The 15,614-nt window shown below is 33.4% G+C and overlaps 1 protein-coding gene across 1 annotated transcript in view; it reads right to left on the bottom strand.

Moving 5' to 3' along the window:
• The window catches only part of Smp_163810 (putative laminin gamma-1 chain), a gene marked incomplete at both ends in the record, with an annotated part of 83,928 nt that overhangs the window by 27,173 nt on the left and 41,141 nt on the right, over positions 1-15,614 (bottom strand). Inside the window, 6 exons of the mRNA XM_018790313.1 lie at positions 2,938-3,044; positions 6,594-6,843; positions 7,824-8,084; positions 10,518-10,815; positions 11,583-11,700; positions 15,107-15,310. Coding sequence (XP_018655669.1) covers positions 2,938-3,044; positions 6,594-6,843; positions 7,824-8,084; positions 10,518-10,815; positions 11,583-11,700; positions 15,107-15,310 — 1,238 coding nt within the window. The remainder of the gene's footprint in view (positions 1-2,937; positions 3,045-6,593; positions 6,844-7,823; positions 8,085-10,517; positions 10,816-11,582; positions 11,701-15,106; positions 15,311-15,614) is intronic.

The raw sequence follows: 15,614 nt of genomic DNA, 5'->3' as shown, positions 1-15,614 counted from the left end.
ATCCTCTCTCTCTCTCTACGTTTATAACAATTCTCCTCGACGAGGGGTAACAGGTATAACAGTAAGCAAGTAAGTTCAGAAGTGAAATCTACCTTTTTCACTTCAAACTATCAGAAAATAATATTCATATATAACAAACATAAATTCACAGAAAGTAATTTTTGTCAGTATATGAAGAGACATAATAAGTGTATGATTTCTCGATGAGCTGCACTAAGTACTTGAAAGATTAATGAAGATTGATAAATGGTAACGTCTCAAAAGAAAACAACCATGGTTAGAACTTTCGGTACAAATAGAGGCAAATTTACGCTACTTGTTAGTCATACTTTTTCTGGTGTAAAATAACATAGATATTCTTGGATATTTGATGTAATGAACTATAATCTGATGAAATACTACTATTGCTTCTTGAATTAAATGAAATCTAAAGTATATGGCTATTGTCAATGGTCTTTTTTCTCATAAATTACAAGTAGTAATCAACAATTATTTACTTTAAAATAAATATACTACTGTTCACATTCAATCATTTAAGCTCCATTCTATTTATTCTGTTAAAGAAGCAAATGTATTGAAAATAGTTTACAGGAATAATCTGACGTTTATTAAGTAAACAGAAAACAAAAGATAGCTGTTTTGTTTCAACACAGTATTTCTCAGAAGGGGTGGATGCGCACTGCTGAGGAGTTCCACAATAGGACGAAACCACCGTCCAGTGCTTCCAGGTTTTCCATGGTGGTCTAGCTTCAGTTGACTCACGCTTTCAACAGTATTTATGATCAATACATAATTAGGACCCTGCCATTTAAATAGTTCACTGATTGCTATCACAATATACATATCGTCAATTCTTGTATATTTTTGTCAACTTAACTGACGTTAGTGAATAACGGAAATAAATAAGTCAAATACGAGAATGAAGGTTTAAATACGTTTATTTCGTACACTTATTGACCTGGACAGACAATCAGAGGAATGAAGCAAAGAGGAGAGGGTGAGGCGAAATGACACGCATCGGAGAAGGTATGTGAGATAACTCATTTTATTTAAGCGTTACTCAATATTTGAAGTCAAACCAAATCGAGGCGAAGCAAGGCAAGGTAATGGCAAAGAGAGATGGAGCGAATAACTAACAAGGTCAAAAATGTGGTTTAAGAAGAATGAATAAAATGGTCTGACCAGAAACTAGAATAACCCATGTGAGCTTGACATGGGGCCAGCCATTACATATGTATTAGGAATTTCGTTAATCTTTGATAAGTTCTGTTTTGGCTTATAGTAATTAAGGAAAACAAACAAGAAAATAGAAATTGATCTTAATATCTTTTTAGAAATCGTTATTCTGTCATTTGTATTGTTTTCATACATTTTATGTCTTTTTCCTACTGTCTGTTATCGAATACTAGTTATCAAAACAGCGACTTCATTGAAACCAACTAAACAAGAAGAATCATCTCTTCTATTTTTAGTCATAAATTTATTTTAGGAAGGGTTTTTAACATCCTATTGCTGATATCCGGGAATGTAAATGATCAATCTCTGTTGTCGTATTTTGATCGTGAGATAAATGCTTTGATATGACGTGAAGCTATGAATATTTTTATATTTGGCTAGCATTTTAATCCACGAGATTCATTTAGAACTCTTTGGCTGGATATATCTGTATCATAGTGTCAATGTCCATAGTTCGACTCGAACCAAGTATCCTCCACTTAAAATAACCAATAAGTGATCTTTTGAGCTAAGTCGAGATAGCCACTAACTTTTCAACGGTTATGGAAGCATAACTAAATTCTCGTCGTTAGTATTCAGGATTTTATTCAGAGAAAAAAATATTGAGTGTAACTTTTAGGACGGTCATTATTACACTTACTTACTTACGCCTATTACTCTCAATGGAGCATAGGCCGCCGACCAGCAATCTCCAACCCACTCTGTCCTCCCCCTTCCTTTCTAGTTATATCCAACTTTTGTTCATTCTTCTCATATCTGTCTCAATTTCTCGGCGTAATGTGTTCTTTGGTCTTCCTCTTCTCTTTTGACCTTCAGGATTCCATGTGAGTGCATGCCTTGTGATGCAGTTGGGTGCATTCCTAAATATGTGTCCTATCCACTTCCAGCGCTTCTTCCTGATTTCTTCCTCCACTGGAATCTGGTTTCTTATCTCCCACAGTAAATTGTTGCTGAGAGTGTCTGGCCAATAAATCCCAAGTATCTTGGGTAGACAACTGTTGATAAGCACTTGCATCTTCTGGTTGATGACTTTCGTAGTCCTCCAGGTTTCCTCCCCATACAGTAGAACTGTCTTGACATTTGTATTGAAAATTCTGATCTTGGTGTTGGTTGACAATTGTTTTGAGTTCCAGATCTTCTTCAAATGTAAATATGCTGCTCTTGCTTTGCCGATCCACACCCTCACATCTGCATCAGATCCACCGTGTTCATCAATGATGCTGCACAGATATGTAAAGGTTTTCATATCCTCCAAAGCTTCTTCGACAAGTGTAATTCGATTAGTGCATATTGTATTGTATCGGAGAGTCTTGCTTTTTCTTTTGTTTATATTGAGACCTGTAGCTCTTCCGGGGGCTACTGTCGGTCCCAAATCCGGGTAAAAGAGGAGAGTTGAGCATGGGGTTAGCGACCCCATCCCGTAGCAAAACGAACTCCCTAAAAAAAAACGCTAACGAGTAAAAATTATTCTAACCAATAATACACTACAACAAGAGTAAATCCAAATGATGGAAACCGTATAAAACTAAAAACACATTATCGATTCCATTGAAAAAGTTACAATTTATGAATATACAAAGTTTATTTTGTTCATCAACAATCACTACCCGAAATAACCTAGAGAATAGAACTAAATAAAAGAAACAATAACTCAATTATTTATTTATTAAAAATAAATAAATCAATAAATCAATCACTTACTGGTTTATTGATCAATTGTTTTAATTCATTATCAATCATATCGATTTGATTAGCAATATTATCTAATGTTTTTTTAAATTGTTTATAATCAATAATTGAACTATCAGCTGTTTAAACAAATAAAATAAAAAAAAAATCAATAACAATAAAGGTAAATAATTAGAGAGAGGGAGGAAGGAGAGGAAACGCAGATATTTTTATGTTTTAAAAGTAAACAAAAATATAAACAAAAGAGGAGGGAAATTTAAATTTAGTCAATAATTATTAGACACTAAAAATAGAATTGAAATTCTTTTTTTTTGTCATTTATGATCCTTTTTTTTTCTTTTCAAATTGTTTTCTTTTTCTTTTTCAAAATATAATGAAACAAACTTATGCCAAATTAGAAAAATAATACTTATTTTTATTATCAGAAGAGGTTTTATGGAGATTTCAGTATTTTCATAGTTGAAATCATAAGTCAATTGAAGCTAGACTACCATGGAAAACCTCGAAGCACTGGACGGCCGTGCATCGGTTGAAGTTAGACATTAACACCGTTTGATGTCGGCTCACTGGTCTAGAGGTTAAGTGCTCTGACACGAGACTAGTAGGTCATAGGTTCGAATCTCGCTCGCGAGGTGGGATTGTGGATGTGCATTGCTGATTAGTCCCATAATAGAACGAAATGGACGACCAGTGCTTCCAGGTTTTCTATGGTGGTCTAGCTTCAATTGACTCATTTAATAAACAAATTAGTTAAAAAGATAACTGATTTATATTGAAAAACGAGAAAAGAAGAGAGAGAACCAGAGAGAAAAATGAATATTCATTACGCTAAATGTTCAATTGTATTTGAATTGAATAAAACTGAAGCTTAAATGTGAATTCAATATAAGGTTTCGATTTATAGTAAACAAGTATATATATACATTTTTGTGCATATATGTAAGTGTTTATGCTAAGGTATTACTCAAAGTAGGAATAAACTGAGAACTATAGATGAAAAGAGTGCAGAAATAATTAATTTTGATAGTCGAGATCATGAGTCAATTTAAGGTAGACCACCATGAATAACCTGGAGGCATTGGACGACCGTTTCGTCCTATTGTGAGATAGCGAGTAATAACTTCATCAATTGGTATGCAGATATTATATGAGATTGATTTTTCCCAATCATATGTGATATGTATTCACATCTTGAGGTGAATTATAGATACTTAATTGTATCATATTGTAAATGTTACTGAATGATTATTATGAAATACAATTCAATTCAATCTATACAAATCTGACTGTTAGTCTAACCATAAATGAATCATATAAAACGTGACATATTTATAAATCATTTCCATTTATCTTGGGATTCAAAAAAATCCTTATCACCAGTCTTTGGTTTTGTACTTCATGCTTATATTCAAGTTGCCGTGTAGATTCAGTTAAGGGTCATTAGAAACAGTTAAGAAATTGAGTCAAACATTCATTTACCAAGAGTTATTACATTCAACACAGATGTGATCTGTTTCAGATAAAATTGGTATCTAAACGTATGACCTATTCAATTTTTTGCATAGTTGAAAGCATGAGTCAATTGAAGCTAGACCACCATCGAAAACCTGGAAGCATTGGACGACAGTTTCGTTCCATTGTGGGACTCCTCAGTGGCAGTGCGCATCCACGATCCCGTCTCGCGAGATTCGGACACATGACCTACCAGTCTCACGCCAGAGCACTTAACCGATAGACAGCTGAGCCGTCATCCGACTCATGCTTTCAACTATGCAAATACTAAATCTCCACAAAAACCCCTTCTGACTACACATTTTTACTGAAAATTAAAAAAAAAACTAATGACTGATACGAAACAGCCAACTAACGCTTTATGAATTTCAAACATTCTTTAACTGGTATCATTCCACGATGTATATGAACTTCGGTTTGCTTAAAAATAACTATTTCTTACATCCCCTATCCATGTGATTCGTCTTGAGTCTTATTTAAACGTTAATATGTTATTATTATTACTATTACTATAAACACCTTGTCAATATATCATGTTTAATCTATTCCTTTATCTGTACTTAACTTACAAACCAAGATTTTATACTTTATTCATCTCTCTCTTTGTGTTTTTTTATTGACATTTCATTTAAATACTAAATAGATAAAACAAATACACAAGAAGAAAGATATTCACAACTAGACTAGATGAATAAGCGAAGTATTCTGGCTGCCAAAAATGTAGATACGAAAAATAGTATAACGATACAAAAAGACAATAACTAGTATAGATTAGTTTTTAATAGTGTTTAAATTTAGTACGCATGTTTCTGGGTATGTGCGCTTGTATTTGCATATATACGCTTATTAATGTGTTACATCTGTCTGATGTTAATATTGGTACACAATAGTATTCCTTTACTAGTTTTTGAAATGTGTTATTGGACTTGACCTGTTGTCCATCATCTTGTCATTCTGTATGTACTAGATTTTACATAAATGTACCATAGCACCATACTTGTAAGCAGTATTCAATGTAGTTCTTGTACTTTTTATCATTTGCTATTAGACTACTTATAAGTAGCCACAATATATTATAGAAATATTCTTGTCATAATTCATAATTTGTTAAACGACTGTTTTCAATGCTAATGTCATTATGTAAGGGTTCAATATAGTTATCAATTAAACCAAGCTAGTATATTAGTCAGATGAGAGGAAATAAAGGGACATCATAAATTCTAATTTTTTTCTATATCTTAGTAGGTGTAAAGTTGCTTGAAATTGATGGATTATATCTATAAGTGGAATCCAGAATATGAGTTTCATCACATATAAGACTGATCAAATGGATATACATGGATCTCAGTGTCGACTCTTAAACTAGGATTCAAACCAGATGCATTATCCGATGAACCAATGAATTCAAATAGCCACTAACGTGTTAAACACACATGACTTTTATATTAATAATGATAGATCAAAATCCAGTCCTAAATATAATTCAAACTTTTACTGACAATTTTACATTTGACTGGCTTAAAAGAATTCTTTAAATATCAAATGACTAAGTTGAATCCAAGTGAAAATTTAAGACCATTGTTCTCAGCTGATATCTGAAGTGATAAGTTGGAAAAAAAAGATATTTTGTCTTATCTGCAAAAGCTTGTTCTACCACTCAATTGTATAAACTTTGAATAGTCAAGTGAAACTTAACTTCGTGTGAACAAATGATTCATGAGCATATGCTTGTATAGAGTTTCTCAAATATAGTTAAAACCATTCATTTATCAAACGAATAGTAATGTCAAAACTTGTCTAAATTCAATAATAATAATAATTTCTGGTAAGTCCTGGGTTCGAATCTTGCGAGGCGGGTTCGTGCGTGCGCACTGCTGAGGAGTCCCACAATGGGACAAAACGGCCGTCTAGTGCTTCCAGGTTCTCCATGATGGTCTAGCTTCAATTGACACATGATTTCAACTATGAAAATATTTCAGTGAAATGGAAGAAAGATAACTTACTTGATTATCTGTAAAACAGTAGTGCACATCAAGTAATATATTCTAAAGGTTGATTAAGTTTGAGATGAAAGGAAAAGATTGAATTAACATCAATATAACGATGATAATACATATAATTTTCTACAATTTCAAAAACAAAATTGTCTATCATACCTTTATAATCTAAAATGTCCTGATATAATTTTACAACCGTATCATTTAATCGTTTGATCTCTTCATATAATTCCTTGTCATTAAGTGTTTCAGTTGATCCCCTTGGTATTAGTGATGTTGTTGATGGTCCTTGTTTAATTGGTCCAAATACTGACTCTAACATTCCCCATAATTTAGCAACTCTGGCTTGAACTAAATTATAGCAAGCTGGACATGGTAAACAACCGGCTTGTAAATTGTAATGATTTTCCTGTGAAAATGAATGAACTTAGGTAGTATAATCTTGTCTTATGGTTTCGGAGGTATGAAATCACTAAAAAATGTTGAGGTAGGGATTCTGAGGTTGATGTTTTGGAAAAACAATATTAGAAATGCAACAAACTGTTTCTAACTAAGAGTTTACACCATAAATGGATCTTTAATTACTGGTATTAAGTAATAAAACTGTAAGATTTAGCAAGTTAACTACAAGTGGACAGATTTAAAAGTGAATACTACACAGTAACGAAGATATGCATCTCATTTGGTTAGTTTAGGGAATGTTGAAATACCTGAAATGAATGACTTAATTACAGTCATCTTGCTGTACAACATTAACAGGGTCTGATTCAAATGGTATTGCATCTTTAATCATTATTCTCCAAGGGGTTTATTAAGTCTGTTATGAAGATTAAGTATACACATATCCATCAGAACCGAGGAATAAGCTCCTATTGGATAATATTCATGATACTCCTATTTGAAAAAGATGATAATATTGTCCAGCGAGAGAACAACATGTCTGCAAATTAAACCATCTAACTCAAATATGGCAACATTACGTGAGCCAGAATCCGTGATTTTCATATCGAAACTGTTCACAATAAGTAGTGGTATACAATTATACCTAGTAAGTCAGCGCTTTTTATTAGAGATTCTTGAGATTTAAAAAGTGAGATCTAAATCCATGTTACCTAGTTTAACAGTGTCAGATGTTATCACTGAACAACCTGAATAGATATTTTAGCTTAATATCTCAACATAGTGTACGCGGTGTTAATTTAGTTGGACAAATATGACATCCCTATTCAATGGTCAATCAATTACAAATATTTATATTTACTATCAAACTCCAAGCAAGTCAAAATCATCTTTATCATTTAAATTTAATTCAACAACAAATCATGCCTTTCCTTAAAAGCGTACACAAAATTGAAGTTAATTTAAAATATTTCATCAAATTAATCTCACCTGACATTGTTCACAGTTAACTCCAACAGCAAAAGGCTTACAAATGCATTGACCATTTTTATTACATTGACTACTTTCAGCACCATAAATATGACAATTACATGATTGACAACCTACTGAAGTAGTCATATTAAAATATGCAGGTCGACATTGATCACATTGACGTCCGATAACATTTGGACGACATTCACATTGACCGGTACGATCATCACAGGATTCTTGAACTGCACCCACTGAATTACAGTCACATGGTTGACATCCCTTTTAGAAAAATGTTAACATTCAATGAAATACAAATATAAACATATTGGAATGCTAAACCAATGAAAATCCTATTATATAGATATACAAAAATAGCATTGTTGAGTAAGGTCTAAGAACACACTGCGTCGAGAATTGTAGACAGACATCAAAAGGGTGGATAGCAACTAGAAACAAGTGAGAAGGACTGTTCAGGACATAGTTGGGTGGAAAATGCTGGTGGGCGGCCCGCCCTCCTCCACGAGAGGTAACAGGCGTGAGTAAGTAAGTACAGAAATAACATTCATATATGCCTTTGAACAATTAAAGACCAGTAAAATATATGTAATTCTGGTTTTAAACAAATTATTACTTTCTGAAAATGAATTTTGTATTAAAAAGAGTGAGAAGACTTGCGATTTCACTTCAATGCCATTTGAATATAAACCACATTTTCAACTTTTGTATATCAATGTTGGGCAACTTAAATGCCAAATTAAGGCAATTTCTCCAAGACTATTTACATAAGGTGAATGCTGACTGGCAATAAGTTTTCAGGTTTATGTCTTTATAAATTAAATATAGTTCCACCTTTTATCATTTTTATGAGTCATACTGTTTAGCATATATATATTATATATATGAGGGATCTTGTGTGCGCACTGCCGAGGATTCCCTCAGGTGGACGAAACGTCCATCTTGGGTTTCCAAGTTTTCATTTTTGGTCTAGCTTAGATCGAGTCGTGAATTCAAATGTGAAAATATATTTTTTGTATTATGTTGTGTGAACTTCCTATCTATTTCACAGTTACCCTGGATATTTTTTGTCTGAAATTTTGTTTCTTTACTAAACTTTAATTGTGCGTAAAATTCGTTTGAGATTGGGTGTATTTATTTGGATGATAAAATGACTTTTCGGGAGTCAATAAATCTTCATTTTCATCAGTCTTTTATTGTTACTTCACACCGTAGGAATTACAGTGATTCTCATTTCCAAGTATGAAGAAGAAATCAGGAAGAAGCGCTGGAAGTGGATAGGACACACATATAGGAAAGCACCCAACTGCGTCACAAGGTAATCCCTCACATGGAATCCTGAAGGTCAAAGGAGAAGTGGAAGACCAAAGAACACACATTACGCCTAGAAATGGAGACATGCATGAGAAGAATCAACAAAAGTTCGATAGAACTAGAAAGGAAGGCCCAAGACAGAGTGGGTTGTAGAATGCTGGTCGTTGGCTTATACTCCATTGGGAGTAACAGGCGTAAGTAAGTAAGTCATTTCCAAGATTAATTAGTAGGGTAGCGAATATAATAAAATTCAAGATAATAGTAATAATATTTATAAAAATCAAATAACTCGACATCTGGTTTTAAAGACACTACAAGACAAACTAAAAGTATAAAGAATAGAAAAATAATTTAAGTAAAACTTTTGATAAACTTTAACTAGTGGAACTGAGATGTAGGATTTAGAACAGAACAGAAGAACATAATAAGAAGAGGAGTATAACAATAACACGATAAAAAAAGATGAATGGTGACTAACAGTGGAATCCAGGACATGCGTTTCGTCTTAATTGGTACTCGTCAGCTGAATGTACCCACATCCTATCTCTGATTATAATGCTCTTAACTTAAGACAATCCGCATAGGATGCATATATGCCAATACCAGACTGATCAATTTCAGTCCTAAACATAAAAATGGAAGTTTCAAACAACTAATACAAAAAAAAAGATACTAAACGTAATAGTTAAGATTGATGGATAATTTAAATTATATAAAACTTTCAAATTATTCATAGTAAATTTAGATTGTTTGTGTCAAATGAACTTGGATTCATTTCAGTCTAGCGAATTTCTTATTTGTGTTTTACTCAAATTTATCAAGGGAAATAAATTTGAGGAAGAATAATTAATTCTTGACTCCATCAGTAAGTTATTTTACTATAGGTAGTTTGCGAAGATCGATAAACCATTATTCAACAGCCTACATGTTCATCGTCAATCATTTTGTAATATTGTACAATCATCTCACAATGTCATTATTGAATAACTACTTCATATTCAACATAGTTGAAGTCTACTGGTCACCGCTTCTTACAAAACATCCACAAATTACCTGTGGAGATAAGTCTACAATGAACTCATGATTATTATTATTGGTAAAGCTGGTTTATCCAAACTGGTGAATTTCATGAGTTCTAAAGATCACGAAGTAGACCATCGGTGAATTAGTGGATAGGTACTCCTTAGGAGTCACATTCTGCTTCAAAATGGCTTCTTGATTTTCAACCTTTGTCATTCAGTAATGTAGACTGTCGAGTAATTTTTTATCAGTTACCACATGACGATAAAGCTAAATACTAATGATAATAGTACCAATAATAATAGTTATAATAATAATAGCATACTATCATCTATTTATTTTAATTTAAACAAAATAACCTACCTGTCCAGTATGAAAACCATAAAATCCATCAAAACATTTATCACAATTTACTCCACCAACACCAGGATTACATGGACATTGACCAGTTTCTGGATTACAAACACCAATTCCTTGTGAACCATAATTAGCTAATGTTCCAATTGGATTACATTCACATGGACTACAACCACGTGCTGGAATTAAATCACTTAAATCACTTATATTAATTGGTTTTAAATTACGACGATAACCTGATAAACATTGTTCACAATGTTTACCACTTGTACCAAATAAACATTTTAAACATTCACCAGTTTTTCTGGAATAGATAAGATTTATTAGTTTAGTTAGAAAAGAAAATTGTCAATAGAGGACACTTGATACTTTTGTATACACTATGTGACAATATAAGGCATTTTGAAAGAGAACAGACTAAATAAGACTTAATTCATTTTTAATTCATTTTGAAGGTAAACTATGTGATGTTAAGTAGTTTCGCGCGCGAGACTGATAGGTCCTGGGTTCGAATTTCACGAGGTGGGATCGTGGATGCACACCGATGAGGAGTCCTTCAAAAGGACAAAATGGTCATCCAATGCTTCTAGGTATTCCATGGTGGTCTAGCTTCAAGTGACTCATAATCTCAACTATTAGAATGAAATTTATTGAAATAAATGACTTGTAAGGAATAATCAGATTATGGCTATGACTGGTAGAGTTTGTGTGAAACACAAATATCATCAATGTTCGAGAAGTCTAAAAAAACTAACTGAAGTTTAAAGTATGAACCATTGGATATCAACTCATTGTTCAAAGATTAATTGTTCACTATATTTGAAAGTCAATAGATAATATGATGTCTGTCATGTTTCAATAATATTTATGTTTGTACCCTCGGAACTCAATAGAACATGTTTTGCAGTAATACAGGACAAGTTCTTCTTCATTTTACTACTCTACTGTTGGTTGATCAGTCTTCATATCTTGATTACAGCTAGTGTAGTTTTAAAAAAGTTTAAACACATGTTTCATCCATATTAAGTTTTAACTAGCTACAACATATGTTAAGCAAAGCATGCTACTTACCCATCACAATTTCCAAATTCTCTTGGATCCACATTATTTGAACAGTCACATGGTTTACATGGAATACCTTTCGCCGGATCACCATAAAAATTCTCCGCACAACGTTCACATCGAATACCTGATGACATAAAAGAGATGTTGATAACATGATGTTCATTTTAATTCATTAAGCTGCTTTTGAAATATTGATTTAAAAATTTGATCAGTGTTAGACCATCATTGAAAACCTGAGAGCGGTGGACAACTCAATGGTCCGAGGGTTAGGCGTTTGCATTCGAGACCGAATATTTCGGGTTCGACTCCCGCGTACGGTACCGAGGAAACTCACTACTAGGATGAAACGGCCGTCCAGTTCTTCTAGGTTTCCACTGGTGGTCTAACGCTGATCGGTTCATGATCTCAATCAAAAAGCTCACCAATCTCCATAACCTTATACTGATAATTCTTAGTGATCAGATCACGCTACTTATGAATAGAATAATGTTACTATTAACACAGTTACTCGAAATATCGTGTGAATTCTTATTGATAACAAATCCAAAACATAGTGATCAAAATTGTGAGAAGTTATAACAATAATGAGTTTATTTTAATCAGTGACCTTCATACCAAGAGTTTGATGTTATGTAACGAAATACTAATTACATGGACTTTTGCTACTAATGTTCACTAGACTATTAAGAGACTATAAGCAAAGATGGACAGTGGCTAACAGTGGAATCCAGGATGAGCGTTTCGTCCTATTCGGGACTCGTCAGTTGTGTGTATCTGCATCACAGAGTTGATGTTCACTCTAGGGCTCGAACTCAGTACCTTTCGCTTCAAACGCCATGGCGTTAGCCGATGTCCATCTTTGCTTATAATGCTTGTGAATTAAGGCTATATCGAGGCAGTACGCACAGTATGCACATATACCAATAAGAGACTGACCAGTTGCAGTCCTAAACACCAATGGGAAGTTTCAAACAATAACAAATGAATATTAAAAGACTTATTAAGAGATGTGAAAGACAATAAATTCACATTTTCATAGTTGAGATCATGAGTCAATTGAAGCTAGACCACCATGGAAAACCTGGAAGTACTGGACGGCCGTTTCGTCCTATTATGGGAGTCCCATAATATGAAAATATTGAAATATCCACAAAAACCCCTTCTGATCTATAATCATATGCTCACTAGTGACTGACTGTAAGGAATATTTCCTTGAGTTCTAGTGGGAAGCAGTGACCAGTGGAGTTCAACCAAGTCTGTTGTAGAGATATCGACTCACTGAAGACAGTTGGTGAACGGTTGCTAAATTTTGTGGATCAGTTGAAGTTAGACATTAACACCGTTGGATGCCGGCTCAGTGGTCTATCGGTTAAGTGCTCCGGCTCGAGGCTGGTAGGTCCTGGGTTCGAACCTCGCGAATGCGGGATCGTGGATGTACACTGCCACTGAGGAGTCCCATAATAAAACGGAACGGCCATGCAGTGCTTCCAGGTTTCCCATGGTGGTCTAGCTTCAATTGACTCATGATTTCAACTATGAAAATATTGATATATTCACAAAAACCCCTTCTGATGGATAAATTCACATTTGAATATTTTTCATTTCAGTTTTCTGTTCATTCTGTTGTGAACGTTTTTCCAAAAAAATACAATCAAAAGCTGATTCTGACATAAAGTTGATTAATAGAGGTCAAATTTCGTTAACCCGGAGTTCCAATTAAGGATACATTTTTTGCTACTTTTAAATCTTGAGTAGCATAAAAATTAAGTAAGTAGTTGTCAATGGTCGGATGTCTAGTTGCTTAAACAGATACATATAAAATAATTTTATTAGTTGAGATCATGAATCAATTGAAGCTAGACCAACATGGAAAACCTGGAAGCACTGGACGGCCGTTTCTTCTTAATATGGGATTCCTCAGCAGTGACATCCACGATCCCGCCTCGTGAGATTCGAACCCAGGACCTATCAGTCTCGAGCGCGAGCGCTTAGCCTACACATAAAATATTTCAATTCTGTGAAATAAAATACTATTATTTACATATTATCAACCAATTGTTTAACGGTGCACCGTTATTAAGTAATGATTATTATGAGATTAGGCAACTACAGAACATATGATATTTCACATTTTAACAATATCATCTTGCTTTCTAAAGGATATGAAGTTCATTGTTTTAACTTTCGTTTGTTTAACCTCACTAAATTCTTGGGTATTTAACTTTCCTATTCAAATAAAAGGCTCTAGGATCATAAGATAAAATCCTAATAAGTGTTAGTTATTAGGTCAGTCTGAAGTGAGAGATAATTGGTCAACTTATAATCTATATTTATATCCTCACTTGTTCACTGTCATTTTATCAGCGCGGTAACTAGAATGACGGTTTCAATTTCTTAGTTTCTATTTAGTTAGTAGACTAGCTGTTCTATCTAATGATAACAGAATTGGATTGTAGAGGCTAGGCTTCGCATATCAATCACCCTGATAACTGTTATCAAGTAAATCCCAACGGTGTATGGATTCAGAAGGCAACATGAAGCACCGATTACAGTTTAGTTTTGGATAACACAGATAAAGTAGCTACAAGCACATCAGGCATCTTTGAGCAGAAAAGATAACACGCGTGAGCAAGCGAACATAGGGGCGAATTCAGAGTCTAATCAACTGATAAGATTCAAACACATCCATATATATGGGGAAAGCGAATGATTCATCTAGCGATGTTTAGCAACTGACATTTAAAGTAGAGTGAGGAATACGTGAGTAAGCTGTCACTTTCGATCAAGCATGTTCATGCAGACATGATAGTAATAATAATAAACAAAGACATAGACAAATTGTTACTGTTCGAAAAACACTGTCTGTTAAATAAGTAAACTATAGGGATTCACAAAATTGAACGTAAACAAGCTTAATTGTAGAAGGAGTTCCATAGGATTTGAAGATGAGATGACCAAATTATCAAACAAGAATGTACTAAACATTTGAAGATTTTATCGAAACAAGTAATTTTCATCTTATTGGCTATATTTTCTCAAACCACTTTATGGTACATCACCAAACATTAGGACACCAATGTTTTGTTGGACTGAAACTAATTTGTTGCGTTTGTTTTGTAATCACTTCTGGAATAAGTGAAATCTGTTTACTAATCACTTGCCGAGGACAGAGTTGGATGGAGAATGCCGGCGGGAAGGGTAACAGGCGTAAGTGAGTTTACTAAGACTCAATAAAATTAACTTCATCACTCAGTACTCATTTGTTTCGAATTATTTCTCTAAAAACTGCAGAAATTCTACTCATATCTAATATGATTAAGAATAAGTTTTATTTATTTAAACACATTAATATTGATACAAGGAGGAACTATATATGTACCAAACAAATCCTTCGATTTGTGTGAGAGCTGGAATACTGCTCAGGCGCCAAAATTGAAGCAAGTTAAGAATAAACGCTTAGATATAACCAAAGATAGTACGTCACAAACATAAAAATAAGAGTTAATTATATAAATATTTATTTATAATACCTGATCTATTATCTGGACAATCTTTACATACAACTTTAATTGAACGATCTGGCCAATAAACTTGTTCACATTTTGCTTCTGAAGGGCATGGACATGGTTTACAAGCATCAGATGAATTGACTGAAGCAAATGCATCACCATAATAACCATCAGCACATCGATCACAAAATAAACCACCAGTATTATCTTGACATTCACATTGACCTATTAAAAAAATGAATGAAAAATTGTACAATTTAAAGAATATATTTACAATCATGAAAAATCATTCGTTACATTTCATTATAACTATTTCTATTAATAGTAGGAAAAAGAAGACATTTAGAGATAAGTAGCTTCGTTCTATTTTGTACTGATCTTGGTTACTTATTTTTTTAGGAGAGCATTAAAATACAAGATCATATTTTAATTTAGTCTCAATATCACTTTAAATTCAATATGATATTGTAAGCAAAGATGAATAGTGGCTAGCAGTGTAATCCAGGACATGAATTTCGTCCTATTTGGG

The sequence above is a fragment of the Schistosoma mansoni genome, chromosome W, assembly GCF_000237925.1.
Source record: "Schistosoma mansoni strain Puerto Rico chromosome W, complete genome".
Taxonomy (NCBI): domain Eukaryota; kingdom Metazoa; phylum Platyhelminthes; class Trematoda; order Strigeidida; family Schistosomatidae; genus Schistosoma; species Schistosoma mansoni.
Note: the sequence above shows the minus strand (reverse complement) of the source record. Positions and strands in the feature narration are given on the sequence as shown.